We start from the raw sequence: 18,620 nt of genomic DNA, 5'->3' as shown, positions 1-18,620 counted from the left end.
TTGTTGATCTAGAGTCTTCGGGACCCCCAGGCAAGGCTGATGACCATGACAGGTAGCAAGGCGATGGACCGTGGTTAAAACGCAATGCTGTGCAAATTGGCACAGGAAGGGGGGTGTTAGGAAGCATATAAATGAAGCGGTTGACAGATGCACGCACATGCAATCAGGAAAATCCCCCGCCCATCCCCAAAGTTGCCAGCCTCTAGGTAACGTCAAAAACAGTCTGAACTTCCAGCGCTGACGAACTGACGATCGGCTTCAGCAGGCAAAGTGTACTAGCCGCCAGTAGTTGGGCGTCCTTCGAAATCACTATCAACGTCAGGCTACGGCAGACGATAAGACCTCACCGACGGTGCTTTGAATAGTACTTGCTGGTGGAGACAATAGTCATGGCTTCCAGATCGAGACAGCCTGAAACAGTAGCAAAGGACTTGATTTTGACACCCGTGTTGACCTTGAAGGGTCACGTAAAGTCCGGTGCATGCATATCCTATTTTCCGGACGGCAAGCAAATTATCAGCGGCTCACGGGATAGGACCACTCGGCGATGGGACCTTGAGGTGGGGAAGGAGATTAAGGAGGTGCGGAAAGTTTGTAAGAAGGAAGTGGATGCGGTGGCTGTGTCAAGGGATGGTCGATGGGTTGTCATGGGTGGCGGAGATTACGAAACTGGGGAGCTCAGAGTTTGTGAGGTTGAGACGGGGACCATGAGAAAGTTTGAAGGCCACTCAGGAAGGATCAACTGCATCGACATCTCCGCGGACAGCAGGCTGCTCGCGAGCGGGTCAGAGGATGAGACAGTGCTGGTATGGAACTTGGACACTGGACAAATAGTGGCTGGTCCATTCAAGAGTGGTAAACGGATGCGCGCAGTTCGATTCTCGCAAAACTCGAGAAACCTTGCGGTTACTTCAATCATTTTAGATGTGGCGAGGTGCAAGCTTGAGGCCTAGGTGTGGGACGTCCAAACACAGATATCGGTTGTTAGACTGCTAAAATCTTGTTCCATGGAATATTGGACATATACGCCGATGTTCTGGACTATCGAAGACAAGACAATCGTAGCCGCTGCATTCGGCTTCACGGACTTCGAATTCGACTCCTGGTACGGGATCTACGAATTTGAAGCCTTCACACTGAAGACAGTCGGAACTCCCTTCAAAGGGCACAGCAAGGCTATTGATGGTCTAGCACTTTCATTCGATTGTGCTCTCCTCGCTAGTAGCTCTGATGATAATACCATCAAACTCTGGGCCTTCGAGTCCCGCCAGCTCCTTGCATCATTCCACGTTCAGGATCCCCACTACCTTATCTTCTCACCCAATTCGCACCAACTGGCTTATACGGCCTGGTACCACACCGATATCTACGTATGTAACACCCCACCTGAGATCCTTCAAGTTGCTAGCATTCAGCCTGCACAGCAAGAGCCTAGAGTGCGCAGTCACTCCCATACATATGATATTCATGCGTTGACATTTTCTTGCAGACCGGTGCTCCTATACATACACCCCTCGCTCATCTACCCAACGTACATGATCCCTTTCTTTTGCTCATGTGAACCACTCAATTAATGTCATTATTGCAGTCTGGCGCAGTTCGTCCTGATGCCGTGCGTCGTAACCCAATGATATTGGCAAGGCCGGACTCGAGAAACGGCAGACGGACCGAATCCTGGAATGTCAAACACGCCGAAACCTCTCACATACAAACTGCCGACATGCGGAGGCAACACTATGACCCAGGACTTCAGTCACTGCCTCAAGACCTCCTGTGTGCCCACGGAGGACCTGCGTTAGATCTCCCCAGTACAACAATATCGCCTGTCGTAGCTCTTCTCCCTCGACCTCGAAGACCTCCTTCTCCAGTAGGCTCACGGCTACCCCAGTCATACACCCATACCCGTGAACTCCTTCCCTCCTCCTCCCATTTGGACACAGTTCTCCCCGTTCATCATGATCAGCCTCCTGAAGCGGTGCTCCAAGATCTCTCGAAATATATCACAAAGGACGGAGACTATCCTGTTGCTCGTGGCGGGTTCGGCGAAATCTGGAAATGTACCTATTCCAGATTTCAGATATCGATCAAAGTTCGTTTGCCATGTTGTGGCTGTTCTTCTGTCTTAAATTGATAATTGCACAGGTTGCAGTGAAAGCATTGCAGGTGTACGCTGAGGATCAACTTGGTCCATCGAAAACGAAGAAGATCAAGGTAAGTGTCTTGACGAAAGATTACACCTAATATCACTTACCCCAGATGTCGCTACCTCTTAGAGGATAACGCGTGAACTCAGAATATGCGCCAACCTCCAGCACAAAAATATTCTCCCCGTTTATGGTTATACTAATGGCTTCGGCCCATTTATAGCGCTGGTCAGTCCTTGGGCGGCGAACGGAAATCTGACCGCCTATTTGGAGCGTGTGGGTGCGGATCTTACTCTTTTCAGAAAATATAAGATAGTAAGTCTTCACTTGTATTTCATAAAGACTACGGACTAACATGATGGGAATCTCAGCTCAGGGATATCATAGCTGGTCTCCAATATCGTACGTGCTAGTGAGTCTAACCCTGGACCACGAGTCCTAACTATTCCTTGCAGTTCACGCCAACAGTATCATCCATGGCGACTTCACTGGTGTAAGTTCGAACATTCTCGTTAGTTTCAATCCGATTGAGATGCGATCTCCAGCCTAATGTGCTCATACATGACGATGGTACTGCGTGTATTGCTGACTTTGGGCTCTCTTTGATGTATTCGGAGGTTATAAGCGCCTCTCAGGCTTCCTGGACGTCCACGCTCAAAGGAAACATGCGATGGATGGCTCCTGAACTGCTTGTACCAGAGCGGGAGGATGGATCTCCAACTCGTCCGAGCGAGCAGAGCGACATCTTTTCCTTTGGCGGTATTATGTTACAGGTACGTTGTGTAATTTCAACTGCGCAGTGATATAAACTCTGCCTTTAGGTTCTCACCAACAAGATTCCCTACTATTACCTGCCGAATGATGCTGCTATTGTCCTATGTATAGCCAGGTCGGAAAAGCCTTCCCGATCTCGTTATCCTGAGCTCCCTGCAAAATACTGGGAGTTCATTGAGCAATGTTGGTCTACTGATCCTCGGGACCGTCCGTCGACAGAGGGAGCCGACGTAGTAATCAGGAATGAATTTTACTCGCTGTCCAGATCTCGTTGATTCTTGAACTGTCTTGGATGTAACAGTCTATTTACAGTACAACCGCATAGACGGCATCAGGCATGGTACACCACTAAACGTAGGCTCACCCCCAGACTTTTCTGAGTATTTACACGCAAAGAAAGACTTGCCAGTAATTCGACAGTATAGATATATCATGGAGCCAGAAAAGTGGTGCTTGGGATGATCGACGAATCATTATCGTGTATTCTAAGCTTTGTGGACTGTGTCAACACTACCACGAGCTCGATATCACCGCTGCCAAATTACAACCTTAAATTTACAAGGGCGAGTAGCTCATCCAAACACAAAAGTTCATTCTACTTCGATGTTTCCTTCCACATGGACGAGTCGGTGAAGATATCCTCGTTACTAGTGGTAGGAGACCAAGGGTACATTATTATAAACGCCATACACAATAGAAGCAGAGCGCTCCTTCAGGGTGTGCACGAGACCACCAGTGTGAACTATGCCCCGTGATCGAGGCTTGTTCCATCAAAGGAAAAGTCGGGACTCACTCCAAATAGTGTGCTGCGACCCTATCAGCATACGGATTCATTCGGAATGCGAGAAGGCTCGCATTGCAGGGATTTCACCTTTACCGTATCGCATCGCCTGGGAGTGCGTGAATGGCTTGAACTCCAACTGGCTCTGAGAGTGGACTGGCAATAGTAAGACGGACGAATTGGATGTGGACGACTGTGAGTAACTTCCAGATATGAACTCCAGAAAACTGCACAGCGCACAGCTTCTGGTATCTGTTTCGAATCGGAATTCCTGCGAACAGCATGCACATTGCAGTGTTCTGAGCGCGCATAGCCGCGGCAACGTACATGGGAAGACGCAGCACATGATTACTTAGACTTCTAGTCTTGTCAGTCTAGAGTCTACACCAGGCTAGGTCGACACTCCAGCAACGGAAATCATCACGACAAGGAGCCAATAAGCAACTTGAAGGTGGATCGTGGTTAAAACGAAATGCTGTGCAATGCGCTATGATGACAGGCTGTGTTAGGAAGCACATAAATAGAAGAGTTTCCAGACTGGTACTCACATAATGGTCACATTCAATCAGGTGAATCGCTCGTCTTTCCCCAAGTTCCTGGCCTGTCAGTAACATCAAAACAATCTGAACTTCCAGTGCTTGTGGAGACACTGGTCATGGCTTCCAGATCCAGCGCAGCAGAAAAGAAATCGACATTGACACGCGTGTTGACCTTGGAGGGTCACACAATGCCCGGTCTATCCATATCCTATTTTCCGGACGGCAGGCAAATGGTCAGCGCGTCACGGGATGGGACCACTCGGCGATGGGACCTTGAGGTGGGGAAGGAGATTGAGGAGGCGCGGGATGTTTGTACTCACTGGGAGGAAGTACATTCGGTGGCGGTATCGAGGGATGGTAAATGGGTTGTCATGGGTGGTAGATATGGGAGGCTCAGAGTCTATGAGGTTGAGACGGGGGTCGTGAGAACGTTCCAAGGCAACTCACGATCACAAGAGATCAGCTGCATCGACATCTCCGTGGACAGCACGCTGCTGGCGAGCGGATACGATTCGACAGTGCGGATATGGAGCTTGGAGACTGTCAAAGTCGTGGCTGGTCCATTCCGCAGTATCAACAAAGTGGGCGCAGTCCGATTCTCGCAAGACTCGAAGAAGATTGCGGTCATGTCACATCTGGGGAAGTGTCTTGAGGTTTGGGACGTCCAAACACAGCATTTGGATGTCAGACTGGGGGAAGCTTACTATGTCATCCACCGGACATCATCTGCTCCAGTGTTCTGGACTACCGGAGACAAGACCATTGTAGCCGCATTCAGCTTCAAGACTATTAGCTCCCCAAACACGATCTACGAGTTTGACGCGTCTACACTGGAAACGGTCGGAACTCCCTTCAAAGAGCAGACCAATACCATCAATGGTCTAGCACTTTCATTCGATTGTGCTCTCCTCGCTAGTGCTTCTAATGACAATACCATCAAACTCTGGGCCTTCGAGTCCCGCCAACTCCTCGCCGTATTCGATGTTCTGAATCCCCACTACCTTATATTCTCGCCCAACTCCCGCAAACTGGTCTATACGGCCGGGCACGACTCCAGGATTTACTTGTGCAGCACCCAACCTGAGATCCTTGCTAGCATTCAGCCTGCAAAACAAGGGCCTAAGGTGTGCAGTCAGAAGTTCCAATACGTGTGCTATCCATGCGCTGACATTTTCTTGCAGACCAGTGCTCCTGTACATACACCCCTAGCTGATCTACCCAACGTATGGTCATTGCCTCAGGACCTCCTGTACACCCTCGGAGGACCCGCGCTAGATCTCCCCGGTGCACCAGGAGCGTCTGTCATAGCTCTTCCCCCTCCTTCTCCTGTATTAAGCTCACGGCTGCCCGAGTCATCCTCTTACCCCTACGACGTCACCCCCACAGTTCTTCGCGTTCGCGACCATGATTCTAGTGATTTGCCTCCTGAAGCCAGGCTCCGAAACCTTACGGGATACATTACCAAGGACGGAGACTATCCTGTTGCTCGTGGCGGGTTCGGCGAGATCTGGAAATGTACCTATCACAACGATCAGAGATTGATTAAAGTTCGTTTGCCGTGTTGTGGTTGTCCATCTGTCTAAAATTGATAATTGTGCAGGTTGCAGTGAAAGCGTTGCATGTGTACGCTGCTGATCAACTTGGTGTAGCTAAGACGAAGAAGCTCAAGGTGATTGTCTCGACGAAAGACTGCAAATGTTACTTACGCCAGAGGTCGCAACTTCGTAGAGGATAAATCATGAGCTCAGAATATGTGCTAATCTCGAGCACAAAAATATTCTACCAGTTTATGGTTATACTAAAGGGTTCGGCCCATTTATAGCGCTGGTCAGTCCTTGGGCGGAGAATGGAAACCTGACCGCCTATTTGGAGCGCGAGGGTGCGGATATTACTCTTGTTAGACGATTCCAGGTCGTAAGTCCTCACTTATATTTCATAGACTACAGGCTGATGGCAATCTCAGCTCAAGGATATTATAGCTGGTCTTCAATATCGTACGTGCTAGTTATTTTAATACTGGGCTAGGAGTCCTAACTATTCCCCGTAGTACATGCTAACAGTGTCATCCATGGTGACTTCAATGGGGTAAGTTCACCTTCTCGATGGTTTCGATTTGATTGAGACATGACCTCCAGCCTAATGTGCTCATCCACGGTGATGGTACTGCGTGTGTCGCCGACTTCGGTCTCTCCTTGATGTATTCGGAGGTTATAAGCGCCTCTCAGGCTTCCTGGACATCCACGCTCAAAGGAAATGCACGATGGATGGCTCCTGAGCTGCTTGAAGATCGGGATGATGGATCGCAAGTGCGGCCAAGCAAACAGAGCGACATGTATTCATTCGGCGGTATCATGTTACAGGTACGTCTGCGTTATTTTGACGTCTTGATGGTATCACGAGCTCCACTTGTAGGTCCTCACCAACAAAATTCCCTATCATCACCTCTCGAATGATGCCGCCATCATCTTATGCATAGCCAAGTCGCAAACACCTTCCCGATCTCGTTATACTCCGCTCCCTGACAAATACTGGGAGTTTATCGAGCAATGTTGGTCTACTGATCCTCGGGACCGTCCATCGACAAAGGCAGCTGGCAGAGTGATCAGGAATGAATATCATGCGTTGTCCAGATCCTCTTGATTTTTGAAGTGTCTGGCATACAATCGCCTGTTTACGGTACAACCGATTAGCCAGCATGAGGTATGGTATGCTACTGTACAATAAATGTAGGCTCACCCCGTACTCATGCTCTACGAGCCCGGTCGATATATTGTAGAGCCGCACTCGCACTGTACGCACTCGACAGAATGAAATGCCTGACCCAACACGACCGGATCTTGATAGATTACGGTTGTCAGAAGGTTGAAGTAGACATCATCATTCAGCAATGATATCTGAATCAATGCCCTGTACATGTTGACCTGTAGCGCCAACTAATACGGCCATGCTCACAAGAGCTCCCTTGTCTTTAATTTCAGGTGTGGAATGCCGTAGATGCGAACGACATCGAATTGATTCGTGGGAATTCGTGGATACAGCTGTCATTTTGCACAAAAACTGATGCAATCATCAATACATTCCGCTGCATATCCATAATACACCGAATCACTGATCAGAAGTTGACTGAGCTGAGACACCATCAAGGCCGTGTCCGACATTGCACCTGATACGGTGTCTAAGATTTTTCTTTCCAAGCCTTAAGCCTCGCCAGCAACCACGTCAAAAGGTGGAAATCTCTTGCCGCGCTTACGAGCCACAGTGTGAAAAGCGCCACGATACCACATGCACTGCCAGTAGTCGCGAGGGTGACGATGGGCGTGGACGTGAAGACCTGGTAAGACAGCGCAAGCATGAAATACACCATGCTGCAGAAGAACAGCTCTTCCGTGAGTAACGGAGGTCCCACAATAATAAAGCTACTCACCCCCACAGCAGCATAGCATACGGAAGGCCATGCACAGTCGCGAGAGCTTTTGTGCCAAATGCAGATCCTGTCATCTGCATGAGAAAATCGACCTGCGAAGACTTTGTTTCAGCAACGTTTGATTATTGATGCACCGTTCTTGACTCACCGCCGTGTCAGCGGATTCCTGTCCATACACCCGATTCTGTCTGGTGAGAAAAAAGGACACGACCAACGATCCGACGACGCAGAACAAGGAAATGTATGTGCTGATGACGGTGACCGAACCCGCATTCTGGAGATTGACGGAAGGCACAGCCAGGAAGCTGACGTCCACTGCTAGCATCACAGTTGACTGATATAATTCAGCAAAAATAGCAGTGAAACAATGAGAGTGATGGTACGCACATACATCGTGATGCCCGACCATTCACTGCTTAGCTTGCTGTTAAAGTTCTTCCAGCGCGGAGTGTTGATGCTGCGGTCGACCCACACTCGCCGGAGTTCTTCCATGTGCGACCGCGGGGCATCGAACATTGCGGCGTTCAAGGCCCATGAAAGAGCTGCTATCAACGACGACGACTTCTCCTTTACAAAAACAGACTGGTCCGCGTTTAAACGGGCTTCAGAGAGTCCGTAAAAATTAAAAAATTGGGCTCGCGCTGGTTGGCAGGTTAGAGGCAGTGTGTTGTGCAGTGCAGAACTTACTGAAATAGCGCATAAATCTGACTGCGAAACAATCATCTCCTGGAGGGAACCAGGACCGGAATACGATGCTTACCTATGACACATATAGAATGGGCGCCCTCGACGCTGTCTAGTGTCAAGAATCAGGAATGGCTCAGCCGCCACAAATGAACCCTTCGCTTGCCATCAAACCGGTCAATTAAACTCAGAATGTTCGATAATTCATCGCCATCGAAGGGCGACAGTGATAGGTCGGTCGTAATAATCTCTATAATCTCTATTTAGCAACACAAGGTGCACTGAGAAGGAAATCTCACCAGCACTAGCATGCACAACAAGTTCCTTGAGTTCCTTGAGCTTCAGAGTGTGTGGCAGCTTGGCACTGGGATACAGCTCGCAGTGTTGCCTGAAACCATATCAATCTGGCACTGACACCACACGTTCTGTTCCAACACGTTGTCAGAAGAATTCCACAACCGGACAATGAGTACACACAATGGCAGACTTGCCAGTACTGATGTTCGATGGCATACTCTGCAGACGTTAATCATCATTAACACAGCAGTTGGGCAAAAGGGCTCACTGATATGGCTCCACTTCTCGACACCCTGGATTCCATCAAAGATCCGTTCCGTCGATATCTCATCAAGCCAGAAAAGCAGACGTTTGTAATGATCGACGAAGTAGTACCTGCATATCCTAACATTATTCTTACTCCGTGTCAATTCCATCACGAGCTCAATACCACCGCTGCTCAGGTGCAATCCACACGGCATACGAACGAGTAGCTCATTTAAACACGTGTCCATTGTAGACCGGAGGTTTTTTTTCCCCATGGATGAGTCGGTGTAAATACCCTGTTATCAATGGTGAGAGACCGAGAGTGCGTTGTAATAGACGACATACGCGCACGGTGTCATGAAAGTAGAGCGCTCCTTCAGGGTGTACGCGGGCATACCAGTCGCCACTGTTTTGTGAACTGCACCGCGTCATCAAGCGTTGTTCGATCCAATGAAATGACCGGACTTACTCCTCATAGTCTCTCTTTACAGCAGGAATATTCAGAACTTTGACTTCGTGCTTGCTGCGACCCTATTCAGTGTCCAAATTCATTTGGAATATGAAAAGCTCACATTGTAGGGCCTTTATTGTATCTCATCACCTGGGAGGGTAAGAACGGCCTGAACTCCAACGGGCAAGGCTGGGGGAGGACGGGTGCTGTAGGATGATTAGCTGATGTCGGAGGGGTGTGGACTGGCAATAGTGAGATGTATGAATTGGTCGCGGATCCTGGTTGCGGCATCTGTAGCTGATTGTGGCTTACAGGAAGGACGGGCTGGCTTGAGGCGGCAACTCGCTCTAGGCGTCCGTCTCTTTGAATTGGTAGGAATTGGCGCCTGGACGTGATACGAGAATATAGCCGCAGAAGGGTATGAAACAAATGACGTATGAGTCGTAGCGAGAAAGCAGCATGTCGAGCCAATGCTTTCAGAAACACTCTCAAGAGCCTCCCAACTTCATGGTTGGGTAGCATGGTGTTGGTAACAGACAACAGCAGACAAGCTCTGGACATGAGGCAACATTTCTTCGCATGTTAATAATGTTGGTTGGCACTCCCGCAAGTCAAACTTGGAACAGACGAAGCTACATACATCTTACTAGGCATATGCTCAGCGTGCCTAACATACATAGACAGGAGCAGCCCCATAGCTTGCTGTCCTCATTGAGACATGGCGCGGAATAAGCGTATCACACAATATTGATAGAGGGAGTTTCATAATATCTTTGTTTGCCCCTAGAGGCTACGTGACAAGGCAAGGCCGCAAGTATGACTACGGATAATAAAGGAACATACGAAAATGAGGACGATGCGAGAGGTGAGGAAATGCAAATGAAGTGTCAAGGACCCAAACTATCGGACGTCGCACCGATGCGAGATAGCAGCTGGGTAACCAGATATAAAGATCAGAAAAGACAAAGGCGAACCTCTAATCGTCGCCTGCAGCCTCGGCCTCGTCTTTTGTATCTGGTTTCTCTGTAAGCCAGCTAAGAAACGCAAATTAGATTGGTGGAATACGACGTACCTGAATCCTGCATGTCTGAAGTCCAGAGGGTGAGGTTGTCCCGTAATAGTTGCATGATGAGGGTCGAATCCTTGTAGCTCTCTTCCGAGAGAGTATCAAGCTCAGCAATCGCGTCATCAAAGGCTTGCTTGGCAAGGTGGCAGGCACGGTCGGGGCTGTTCAGGATCTCGTAGTAGAACACGGAGAAGTTGAGTGCAAGACCAAGGCGGATGGGATGCGTGGGCGGTAGCTCAGTGACAGCAACTTCCGATGCATCCTTGTAGGCACCCAAGGACTTGTCTGCGCTGTCCTTGCGCTTGTCGCCGGTGGCAAACTCTGCGAGGTAACGGTGGTAGTCACCCATCCTGTTGGAGTATGACGTCAGGGAATAATTATACATAATATTTGGAGACGCACATCTTGTGGTAGAACACCTTCGACTCGCCAGAAGCAGCGGAGGGGATTAGGTGCTTGTCAAGGACGTCGAGGATGTCCTCGCAGATTTTGGCGAGCTCGCCCTCGATCTTCTCCCTGTAACCCTTAATCATGGCTACTTGAGCCTCGTTACCCTTGGACTCCTCCTTCTGCTCGATCGAAGAGACGATGCGCCACGATGCACGGCGTGCACCAATGACGTTCTTGTATGCGACAGATAGAAGGTTGCGCTCTTCGACAGTCAACTCCTGGTCAGACGACGCCACTCGCTTCATGTTCTCAACCATTTCTGAAGGATTGTGAGCGATTGTGCGTGCCAGGCATATGACCAATTACCTTCATAACGCTCAGCCTGCTCAGCGAGCTTAGCGAGGTAGACAGAGTCCTCACGCGATTCAGGCATCTGGAACAAGGAGCGGTTAGCAACGTCATTGACGCGTCCTGGACGCGTCAAATGCTCACTATTATATGAGTTGAGGATGAGTATTGAGCTAGAGAAATAATAAGACGATGAGCACGGCAAGTTTGTCGACGAGGACGTACGAGGAGTTGAGGATGGTGGTTGTTTAGAAAAGAGGAGTGTTGTGGAAATAAGTGCAAAATTAAATTGAGAGCTGGGCAGAGGGTTCGGGTATAGGGCAGGGTCTAGGGTATATCCATTTTCGGAAGATATTCTCACGCCACAATCACCTAGATCTGTGTTCTTGATTGTTGCCATTGTACATTCTAGAACCTCAATTGTGTCACATTTCTTGTCGTCGTCGGTCTCGTTGTTCGGCCATCTTCAACGTTGTGCTCAAATGTTTCCATTGTACATGGCGGCCTGTACTCCATCCATAGTACTTGAATTAGGGCAAGATCACTTGTCCTTGTACTCTTATCGACTAAGCGCCCCACACAGCCCCACGAACACAGCCAGTCACCAATTATAGAATTCGCTGCTCTTCAGACGTGCTATCATTGCCGTCATGAAGCTCCATTATGAACGTTACTGCGACGCAGGCGGTGATGACACTGACAGGCTATGATTTCGGTTCCCAGCCCCCTCTGCACAACGTTAATGTCTGTTCACAGGAACAATCTTATCGCCGTTACACGCCACGGTATGTACTATTACAGGCGTGCATTGGCAAGGCATAGGTCATGTCTGCCACTATCAATCTGCCTGCGCAATATCTGTCACACACTGGACCATTGTATCTATCCGTGCTCAACGGACTCGAGCGAGTACAGCCGCGGTTATAATCAAGAAAGAACTATTGTCTTCCTTCTATATGGTGCGCTTATACATAACGAGTTTGGTATCGATATCTGGGAAGAAACCCCTCATCAGGCTACTGCGCGAACATGCTCTACGTTGAGCTTCTCCGTAACTCGCAAGGTTACACTTAGACTCCGCCTTCTTCTCTTACTGGCGTAAATTTAAATCAACTTATCTCTTTATCTGTGACTTATCATCCAGTAGCTTGTCTAATCGTCGGAGCGAACGGCGAAACAAATTTATGTAACGCTTTCTGTATTCGCTGACCCCTCTTGACAACAAAGGCGGTCTTGAGAGTCCTTAGCCCATTGGTCGATTATGATGTGTCGCAGGCACAGCACTTTGACAGAGATATTAAACGCCAAAAAGTTGCAAGTATCAAGGTAAAGCACGTCACAAACATGGCCTTATGTTCTTTCTAGTCTCCCTTGGGCAGACCATATAGAACAACGATACTCGTTCCTTGTTTATTACGCGTCGTCTCGCATCTGGCACGTTTCCACAATAATATCATTGCCACAAGTATCTCCCCTAGACAATTAAAAGGAAGACAATCAGTTACATAGGCTTCAAATTGCAAGGCTTCTGCATCATGTACTAGCAATGCTCCCCTCTGCCCTAGGCGTATATTCCTGGAGACATGGATTCAGGAATACACGAATGAGTGGTTGGCGGGGTGTAATATAATGATATGCATTGTCTACGTATATATTCAGCACGCATATGCATCCGCTGACATTAGTGATGGACTGTCGTCCACCCCGTCATGTTTTGCCGTGCTTCACCTCAGCCATGTGCCGCTCGCCACCATCGTAGAGATACGACTGTAGACAATATTCTCTAGATACTTACAACCAATATGTACTAGAAAATTGACCCGCCCGGATGGAACACCGTCACAGCGACGGCGAACACTAGACAGACAAACGGTACGAGGAAAAGCGTATGATTGACGGGACGGTGAGGAGCTAAAGTATAGTAGCGTAAACTATGGCGTATATATAGGAAAAGCAACCTATAGCCAAATAGCCGATAATACAGTAAGGTGTCCAATCATCGAGCAGTGAGTAGGACGCCAGACAGAACACCTACGTCATGAGCGATGTCTACGTCATGTGGTAAGCGTGAGCTTACACCCCTTCCCATCATCTTTCTGATCGCTTTTTCTTCTCCCACTCGTCCAGCGCCTCGCAATCCTCCAAATCTCGGCGAGGTAGCCATTCATCGTCCGCTTCATCAAAACCGACCCACCGCACCAGATACTGCGTCCCTCGACCTCTTTTTCGTTCATCCAATATGCGGTCTATGAAATTCTCCAGTTGACCGTCTTCTGTAACAACAGGGCCAGGTTTTGGTTGTTCACGCGAGGGGAATAACACGGGATCGTTTGGTTGGTATTTGCGAAGCTGGCTGACGTGGAAAGTGGGAAATATGTTGGGCGAATTGGGAAGATCCAAGGTGTATGTAGATGTCTCCGTGTGGGCGTCGAGGATAGTGTAGGGACCATCGTAACGAGGCATGAATTTAGCAACTCTTTTATCGCCTTTTTGCATATACTCCCGGCGACGATGTCTTGTGGCTAACATTACGCGATCCCCAGCGTGCAGTACAAGTGTTTTTGCGCGAGTGTTGTTTACATGTGAAGCTTGAGATGCTTTTGCAGCTAAGAGGTTGTCCTGCGCTTCTAGTACATCGTTCGCGAGTCTTGAAAGGAAGGCGTGCGCGTTGTGTTCGTGTAGGTCGTTAGACGCAGGAGGTGACGACGATAGGGGGGGAAGCATACGTGGTGAACGTCCGAGGTGAAGCTGGAAGGGAGAAAAACCAGTGCTTGCGTTGACCGTATTCATAATATGAAAACGTACACGTGGTAAGGCTTTGACCCAACCCTTCTGATTCCTCCCAACGTGATAACGTAGACATTGATTGACTGTCTTGTTTGTTTGTTTGCTAGCGCCGTCCGTTTCGGGGTGGTAAGAGGATGACATCTTAAGTTTAATGCCAGTTAGTTTGTGTAAAGTGCGCCAAAACGTAGACAGAAAAATCTTATCGCGATCTGAGATGATATCTTTTGGTAAGCCGTTTTCACAGTACCAATGATCGAAAAACAGCGTGGCGAAGTGCTCTGCAGTAATGGTATCTCTGCACGGGACGAGTCGGACGTCAGAGTTAAGTCGGTCTGTCATTGAAATCAACATGTTGAAGCCCGAATCCTCTGGCAACGGTCCAATAAAGTCCACGGCGACAGAATCTCCACGAGCGTCCGGGACAGGTAGAGGATGCAGCGGACCGGCGGTTGATGTAGTTTTGGACTTATTCCTCATACACTGGGAGCATGACGGAATGTATGACTCGACTAAGTCCTTTCGCATATGTGGCCAGTAGTACGAAGCACGAAGGAGGTTGTAGGACTTGTCTGCACCGAAGTGACCTGCTGAGTCGTGAGCTGCATGAAACAGTTCTTCACGTAAGTTGTCAACGCGTGGAATCATGAGGCGTTTGGCGATGTAGAATAATTCTTGAGCGTCCCGTGACAGTCCAGGTAACGAACCTAGGAGATCATTCAGTTTGACACACCAAGGGTCTGTTGCGTACCCTGCGAGGATTCGTTCGTGCACATTCTTGTTTGCATGAATGGAAAGAATCGCGGCGGTCAGCTGTTTGTTTGATATGGTGTCTGTACGGCGGGAAAGAGCATCAGCAGCACCATTGTCTTCTCCTTTAATATAATGAATATCGAAATCATACTGAGATAAATATTCTGCCCAGCGCATTTGTCGTCTCGAGAGATCACGCTGGGTTGTGAAGTTCTGTAAAGTCCGATGATCAGTATAGATGTTCACGTGCATACCCAAAAGCTCGCAGCGCCATTTCTTCAATGCCCGTATTATCGCTAACAATTCTTTTTCGTGAACAGGATAGTTCAGTTCCGCGCCACGCAGCTGAGTGGATTCGAATGCAACAGGTCGTGCGTCTTCGCGAGTTTCACCCCACGACAACATAGCGCCCGTTGCATAATCCGATGCATCGCACGTCACGAAAATTTTGTTCTTGCCCGGGTTGTCGTGATTGATGCACGTGAGACATTGTGGACTTGTCACCAGTTTCTTAATGGCATCGAAAGCAGCTTCGTGTTCGCTCGACCATGAAGGGAACCGGAGTTCGGCAGCCTTAGTTGTTAGCGAAGCCAGTACACGAGTGTATGTGGCGACCTGCGGTAAGTGATTAGAGAGATATCGAACCATACCCAAAAAGGCCCGAACGTCGGACGCCTTTTGGGGTGGAGGCCAATCTAAGACACGAGCGACTTTGGAGTTGTCTACCTCGATGCCCCGACGGGAGATATGGTGGCCGAGAAAGTCGAGTTCCGTGCAGAACAGGGTTGTTTTCTTGAGCGAACAATACAGATGGGCATTTTTGAGTGCTTGTAGAACTAGACGAATGTTAGTCTTGTGTTCTTTCAGTGTTTGTGACCAGATGATAATATCATCAAGATATACGTGGCAAATTTTGCCTATTAAATGGCGAAGTGCCGACGTCATTCGTCGTTGGTGTACGGCGGGTGCGTTGCGTACACCCATGGGCATGACAGTCCATTCATACTTGCCAAATGGGGTGTGTACAGCGAGGTATTGTATTCGAAGCGACGATTGCGGTACTTGTCGTAACACCTTTTCGTCGACTACGAGTATTGATTGTAGTGGGTGGGAGAATGGTACGTTGTCGAGGAGGCAGCGTGTTGTTGTTTTTTGCAGGGTTTTGACCTAAGTCAACACCCGGTGGTTTGTGGTAAAACGGGGAAGCGAGATAAGATAAGGGCGGTGACAGTAGACGTTTCGGTAACGGTAAGGATTCTGTACGTAGTGTTGCCGCAGCTCTGGCTTGAGGCCGGCTTTAGCCGCGAGCGGAGCTACAATTAGGCTAGCTGTGTACCAAATTAAGCTTACATAATATATGGCTCGGTCCGGTCATTTGAGCCTAGTGTTGGCGTGGCTCCGGCTTATTGCCGGTTTAAGCCGGGGCCATACATGTGACTTCGGGCTTATTTAATTTAAGCTTTGACTCAGCTCGAGAACCCCAGCCAAGTCAATTTGGGGGCTTAAATATTTATTTTAAACTATAGATTAAAAATAGAATTTAATTTAGAACTATCGAAGATCAAACTACCTACGCATGATCGATAATCACACGAGCGCTAATGGCCCCCCAAGATCCAGTGAGTCGTTATTTCGTTAGCGTTCGATCTAAAACTAAAGTAAATCAGGAATTATACTGCGCTTCTCCCCCACGGCAGCTACGTGAGCCATCCGTGACGAAGAAACACTGCAAAAGGGCGCGGGTCCCGTGGAGATCGAGGTGGCGGCGTTGGGTGTTGAAGATGCTTGGTCGGGAAGGCGGTAGCGGAGAGTTCTTGTAGCGCCGTCGAGCCGCGTGAGCATCGTCTACAAAATCCCCTACCATGAAACTCATAGTCCGCTCTCCGTGCCTTCCTCGCCTCGTTCTCTTCTATCGTCCATTCCCAATTCTTCTGCCGCTCCACATCCTCTCCCCGATCCTCCGCTTCAGCCTGTGTGTGCAGCACCTCTGCAAGTTTCCGTTGTCGTTCTAGCCGTGGACACGCTGGAGGTGGCGGGTGAAAATGACCGTTTGAAGGGAGCGCCAGCCTTCTTGGTGAAAAAGTGGAGATGATGGAGGTAGCTTGGAAGTTGGGGAGTAAGAGGGTGCGGCGGCGGCGTAGAAAGGATTAACGTCACATAGTTAGCAGTAACGTGGAGCGTATTGATATCGTGCTCACCAAGGATGGGTGACTGATCCGCAACCGTCATACCAGCAGCTTGCTCGAGATACGAACCACCATCAGATAAGCCGTCCCATATCAGCGTCCTCCATAGCTAGGCAGTTTCTTTTTGAGGTGCTCTCTAATATCCTTGATGAGCCGTCTCATGCTCAGAAGATGGATTACTATACCGAGTGTATATGGCACCGGTGGCATATGGATGGTTGGGCATGCTCGTGAGTTCGGGATCATGGCTGGAGCGATCGTCGACAGGAGGGGGGGACGAAAGTGCGATACCGACCCCTTCCCCGCTTGCTGTAGTAGGGGCTGGAGAAATCCCTATGATGATGACGCTTTCCTCACCAGCTACGTTGTGCGAACCACCCGCAGGGTCACTCAAATGAATAATGTTGGTTTCCTCTGTCGCTGGTCCCAGGGCTGGTCTCTTGTCAACAGGTGTGCCGAGTAAATCACTCAGATCTCCGCAAGGTGCGCATGCTTTAAGCAGTGCAGTTTTGCCCTAGGACTCGTTGCGGACATGGCGAGTGCTTTGAGGATCCGAGAGCGACTTTTGTGAATTGGATTTACCAAGGGAGTGAGATTGTGAGCCCGTGAATGAGTACGAACTAGAGCGCCCGCGAGAATTTGAATGAGTTTGGGAATGAGAATGGGAATGAGATCGGGAGTGCGAAGAACGTGCAGCGTTGACGGTGGGAGCAATGCTCTGAGCTCCTAGGAGCGTGCATGCAGCCAGATATTCTAGGGTCGTGCTGCCCTCTTGCTTGTGCCCAGGACGACTATGACTTCGTGACAATGACCTGGCACGAGTGCGGGAGAGGGAGCGGGTTCGGCTGTTCCCAAAAGAATGCGACGCCTGGTGTTGCCACCGTTTTCGTTGTGCTTCTAGAACCTCGCCTTCTTCAAGAACTCTGCAGAAGCACTTGGTTACTAGATAACTACCTACAAAAAATGTAGCTTACTGGGTCAACGATGGCACAGAGGCTGACGGACGGAGTTCCTGTTGCACAGTCGATGGGCCCGGTACAGATTCATCTTCCTTGGGGCTTGTGTTCCGAACTGGGTCTGGATCTGGATCTGGGCGTTGTTGAGGCGTAGACGCAGTACGAGGTCTGCCAGATATAGAGGGGCCAGACAGGATATCAACGGCCGACCTGGATTTCAACAAAACATGGTGTTCCTTCCGTACATCATGTGTAGCTGACAACACTTGTGGTCTCCTGCCACGTATAGCAGGACTGAGGCGCGGTGATGCACCCTCAGCGACAGGTGTGATTGGTGGACTGATGATTCGTCCGCTACTTCCTCCGTATTGCCCATGTGCGCGCTCAGACCTCAGGCACGGACGTGGAAAGAATAACGCGTCACACCATGTCTCGGGGGATAGCCAGCGATCGACACCTGATACTGGTGGCGTTGATTTTGTGCTCTGTTGCGAAGGCTGCTTGCCGTGTGATGTGGCGGAAAGGTTCGGGGTGGAGACAGAGCCGTCGAGGATGCGACCGTGTCGGGTCGATGGCACTGAATCTGCAGGTGTTGGATATTCAGGGGATGGCGTGAGGACCAAGATAAAAGTGAAGACGCACGCCAAGATATTCATGCAAGGGGAGAACCAAACGAAAAACAACTGGTACCATCGAGTCTCGAGACGTCCCTCTGCTGGCACCGGCGCGTTTCGTGCGGTCAAATAAAAGGATGAAACTGCTGAGAGAAGGGGAAATTTAGTTGAGGACGTACGTGT

At 49.4% G+C, this 18,620-nt stretch overlaps 6 protein-coding genes across 6 annotated transcripts; 3 read left to right on the top strand and 3 right to left on the bottom strand.

Moving 5' to 3' along the window:
* The first annotated feature begins 828 nt into the window (after positions 1-828).
* On the top strand, positions 829-1,848 carry DEU56DRAFT_501447 (uncharacterized protein). The gene is made up of 4 exons (XM_041346521.1): positions 829-1,436; positions 1,490-1,531; positions 1,589-1,612; positions 1,663-1,848. The coding sequence occupies exons 1-4, from the start codon at positions 1,008-1,010 to the stop codon at positions 1,738-1,740; spliced, it is 573 nt and encodes a 190-aa protein (XP_041205721.1). The 5' UTR covers positions 829-1,007; the 3' UTR covers positions 1,741-1,848.
* DEU56DRAFT_501448 (kinase-like protein) lies at positions 1,849-3,285 on the top strand. Its single transcript, XM_041346522.1, has 7 exons — positions 1,849-2,057; positions 2,164-2,211; positions 2,274-2,459; positions 2,516-2,546; positions 2,600-2,637; positions 2,690-2,917; positions 2,966-3,285. Exons 1-7 carry the CDS (start codon positions 1,956-1,958, stop codon positions 3,191-3,193), a joined length of 861 nt encoding a protein of 286 aa, XP_041205720.1. The 5' UTR covers positions 1,849-1,955; the 3' UTR covers positions 3,194-3,285.
* Positions 3,286-4,426: 1,141 nt separating this feature from the next.
* DEU56DRAFT_982426 (kinase-like domain-containing protein) lies at positions 4,427-6,878 on the top strand (the record flags this gene model as incomplete). Its single annotated transcript, XM_041359893.1, has 8 exons — positions 4,427-5,362; positions 5,420-5,785; positions 5,839-5,907; positions 5,967-6,152; positions 6,202-6,232; positions 6,286-6,323; positions 6,374-6,598; positions 6,651-6,878. 8 exons carry the CDS (start codon positions 4,427-4,429, stop codon positions 6,876-6,878), a joined length of 2,079 nt encoding a protein of 692 aa, XP_041205719.1.
* A 535-nt stretch (positions 6,879-7,413) lies between these two features.
* Positions 7,414-9,862, bottom strand: DEU56DRAFT_915289 (uncharacterized protein; the record flags this gene model as incomplete). Its single annotated transcript, XM_041357722.1, has 13 exons — positions 7,414-7,603; positions 7,663-7,754; positions 7,811-7,996; positions 8,050-8,303; positions 8,350-8,370; positions 8,423-8,454; positions 8,521-8,596; positions 8,646-8,734; positions 8,784-8,862; positions 8,912-9,185; positions 9,235-9,307; positions 9,359-9,412; positions 9,462-9,862. 13 exons carry the CDS (start codon positions 9,860-9,862, stop codon positions 7,414-7,416), a joined length of 1,821 nt encoding a protein of 606 aa, XP_041205718.1.
* Positions 9,863-10,087: 225 nt separating this feature from the next.
* On the bottom strand, positions 10,088-11,430 carry DEU56DRAFT_818118 (14-3-3 protein). The gene is made up of 5 exons (XM_041353954.1): positions 11,289-11,430; positions 11,163-11,229; positions 10,809-11,115; positions 10,413-10,756; positions 10,088-10,363 (listed from the first exon to the last, which is right to left on the bottom strand). Exons 2-5 carry the CDS (start codon positions 11,227-11,229, stop codon positions 10,317-10,319), a joined length of 765 nt encoding a protein of 254 aa, XP_041205717.1. The 5' UTR covers positions 11,289-11,430; the 3' UTR covers positions 10,088-10,316.
* A 4,948-nt stretch (positions 11,431-16,378) lies between these two features.
* On the bottom strand, positions 16,379-18,556 carry DEU56DRAFT_956907 (uncharacterized protein; the record flags this gene model as incomplete). Its single annotated transcript, XM_041359253.1, has 4 exons — positions 17,842-18,556; positions 17,450-17,790; positions 17,048-17,299; positions 16,379-16,782 (listed from the first exon to the last, which is right to left on the bottom strand). Exons 1-4 carry the CDS (start codon positions 18,477-18,479, stop codon positions 16,379-16,381), a joined length of 1,635 nt encoding a protein of 544 aa, XP_041205716.1. The 5' UTR covers positions 18,480-18,556.
* Positions 18,557-18,620: the final 64 nt, after the last annotated feature.

The sequence above is a fragment of the Suillus clintonianus genome, assembly GCF_016758775.1.
Source record: "Suillus clintonianus strain FC179 chromosome Unknown DEU56scaffold_66, whole genome shotgun sequence".
NCBI classification, from domain to species: domain Eukaryota; kingdom Fungi; phylum Basidiomycota; class Agaricomycetes; order Boletales; family Suillaceae; genus Suillus; species Suillus clintonianus.
Note: the sequence above shows the minus strand (reverse complement) of the source record. Positions and strands in the feature narration are given on the sequence as shown.

Coding starts and splice junctions, on each gene's coding strand:
- DEU56DRAFT_501448 (XM_041346522.1), top strand. CDS start 1,956: ATGATCAGCCTCCTGAAGCGGTGCTCCAAGATCTCTCGAAATATATCA. Junction 2,212..2,273: donor CGAAAACGAAGAAGATCAAG/GTAAGTGTCTTG, acceptor GCTACCTCTTAG/AGGATAACGCGTGAACTCAG. Junction 2,547..2,599: donor CATAGCTGGTCTCCAATATC/GTACGTGCTAGT, acceptor TATTCCTTGCAG/TTCACGCCAACAGTATCATC.
- DEU56DRAFT_501447 (XM_041346521.1), top strand. CDS start 1,008: ATGGAATATTGGACATATACGCCGATGTTCTGGACTATCGAAGACAAG. Junction 1,437..1,489: donor CTGCACAGCAAGAGCCTAGA/GTGCGCAGTCAC, acceptor ATTTTCTTGCAG/ACCGGTGCTCCTATACATAC. Junction 1,532..1,588: donor CCCTCGCTCATCTACCCAAC/GTACATGATCCC, acceptor TCATTATTGCAG/TCTGGCGCAGTTCGTCCTGA.
- DEU56DRAFT_818118 (XM_041353954.1), bottom strand. CDS start 11,229: ATGCCTGAATCGCGTGAGGACTCTGTCTACCTCGCTAAGCTCGCTGAG. Junction 10,757..10,808: donor AAGGTGTTCTACCACAAGAT/GTGCGTCTCCAA, acceptor ATACTCCAACAG/GATGGGTGACTACCACCGTT. Junction 10,364..10,412: donor TTCAGACATGCAGGATTCAG/GTACGTCGTATT, acceptor GCTGGCTTACAG/AGAAACCAGATACAAAAGAC.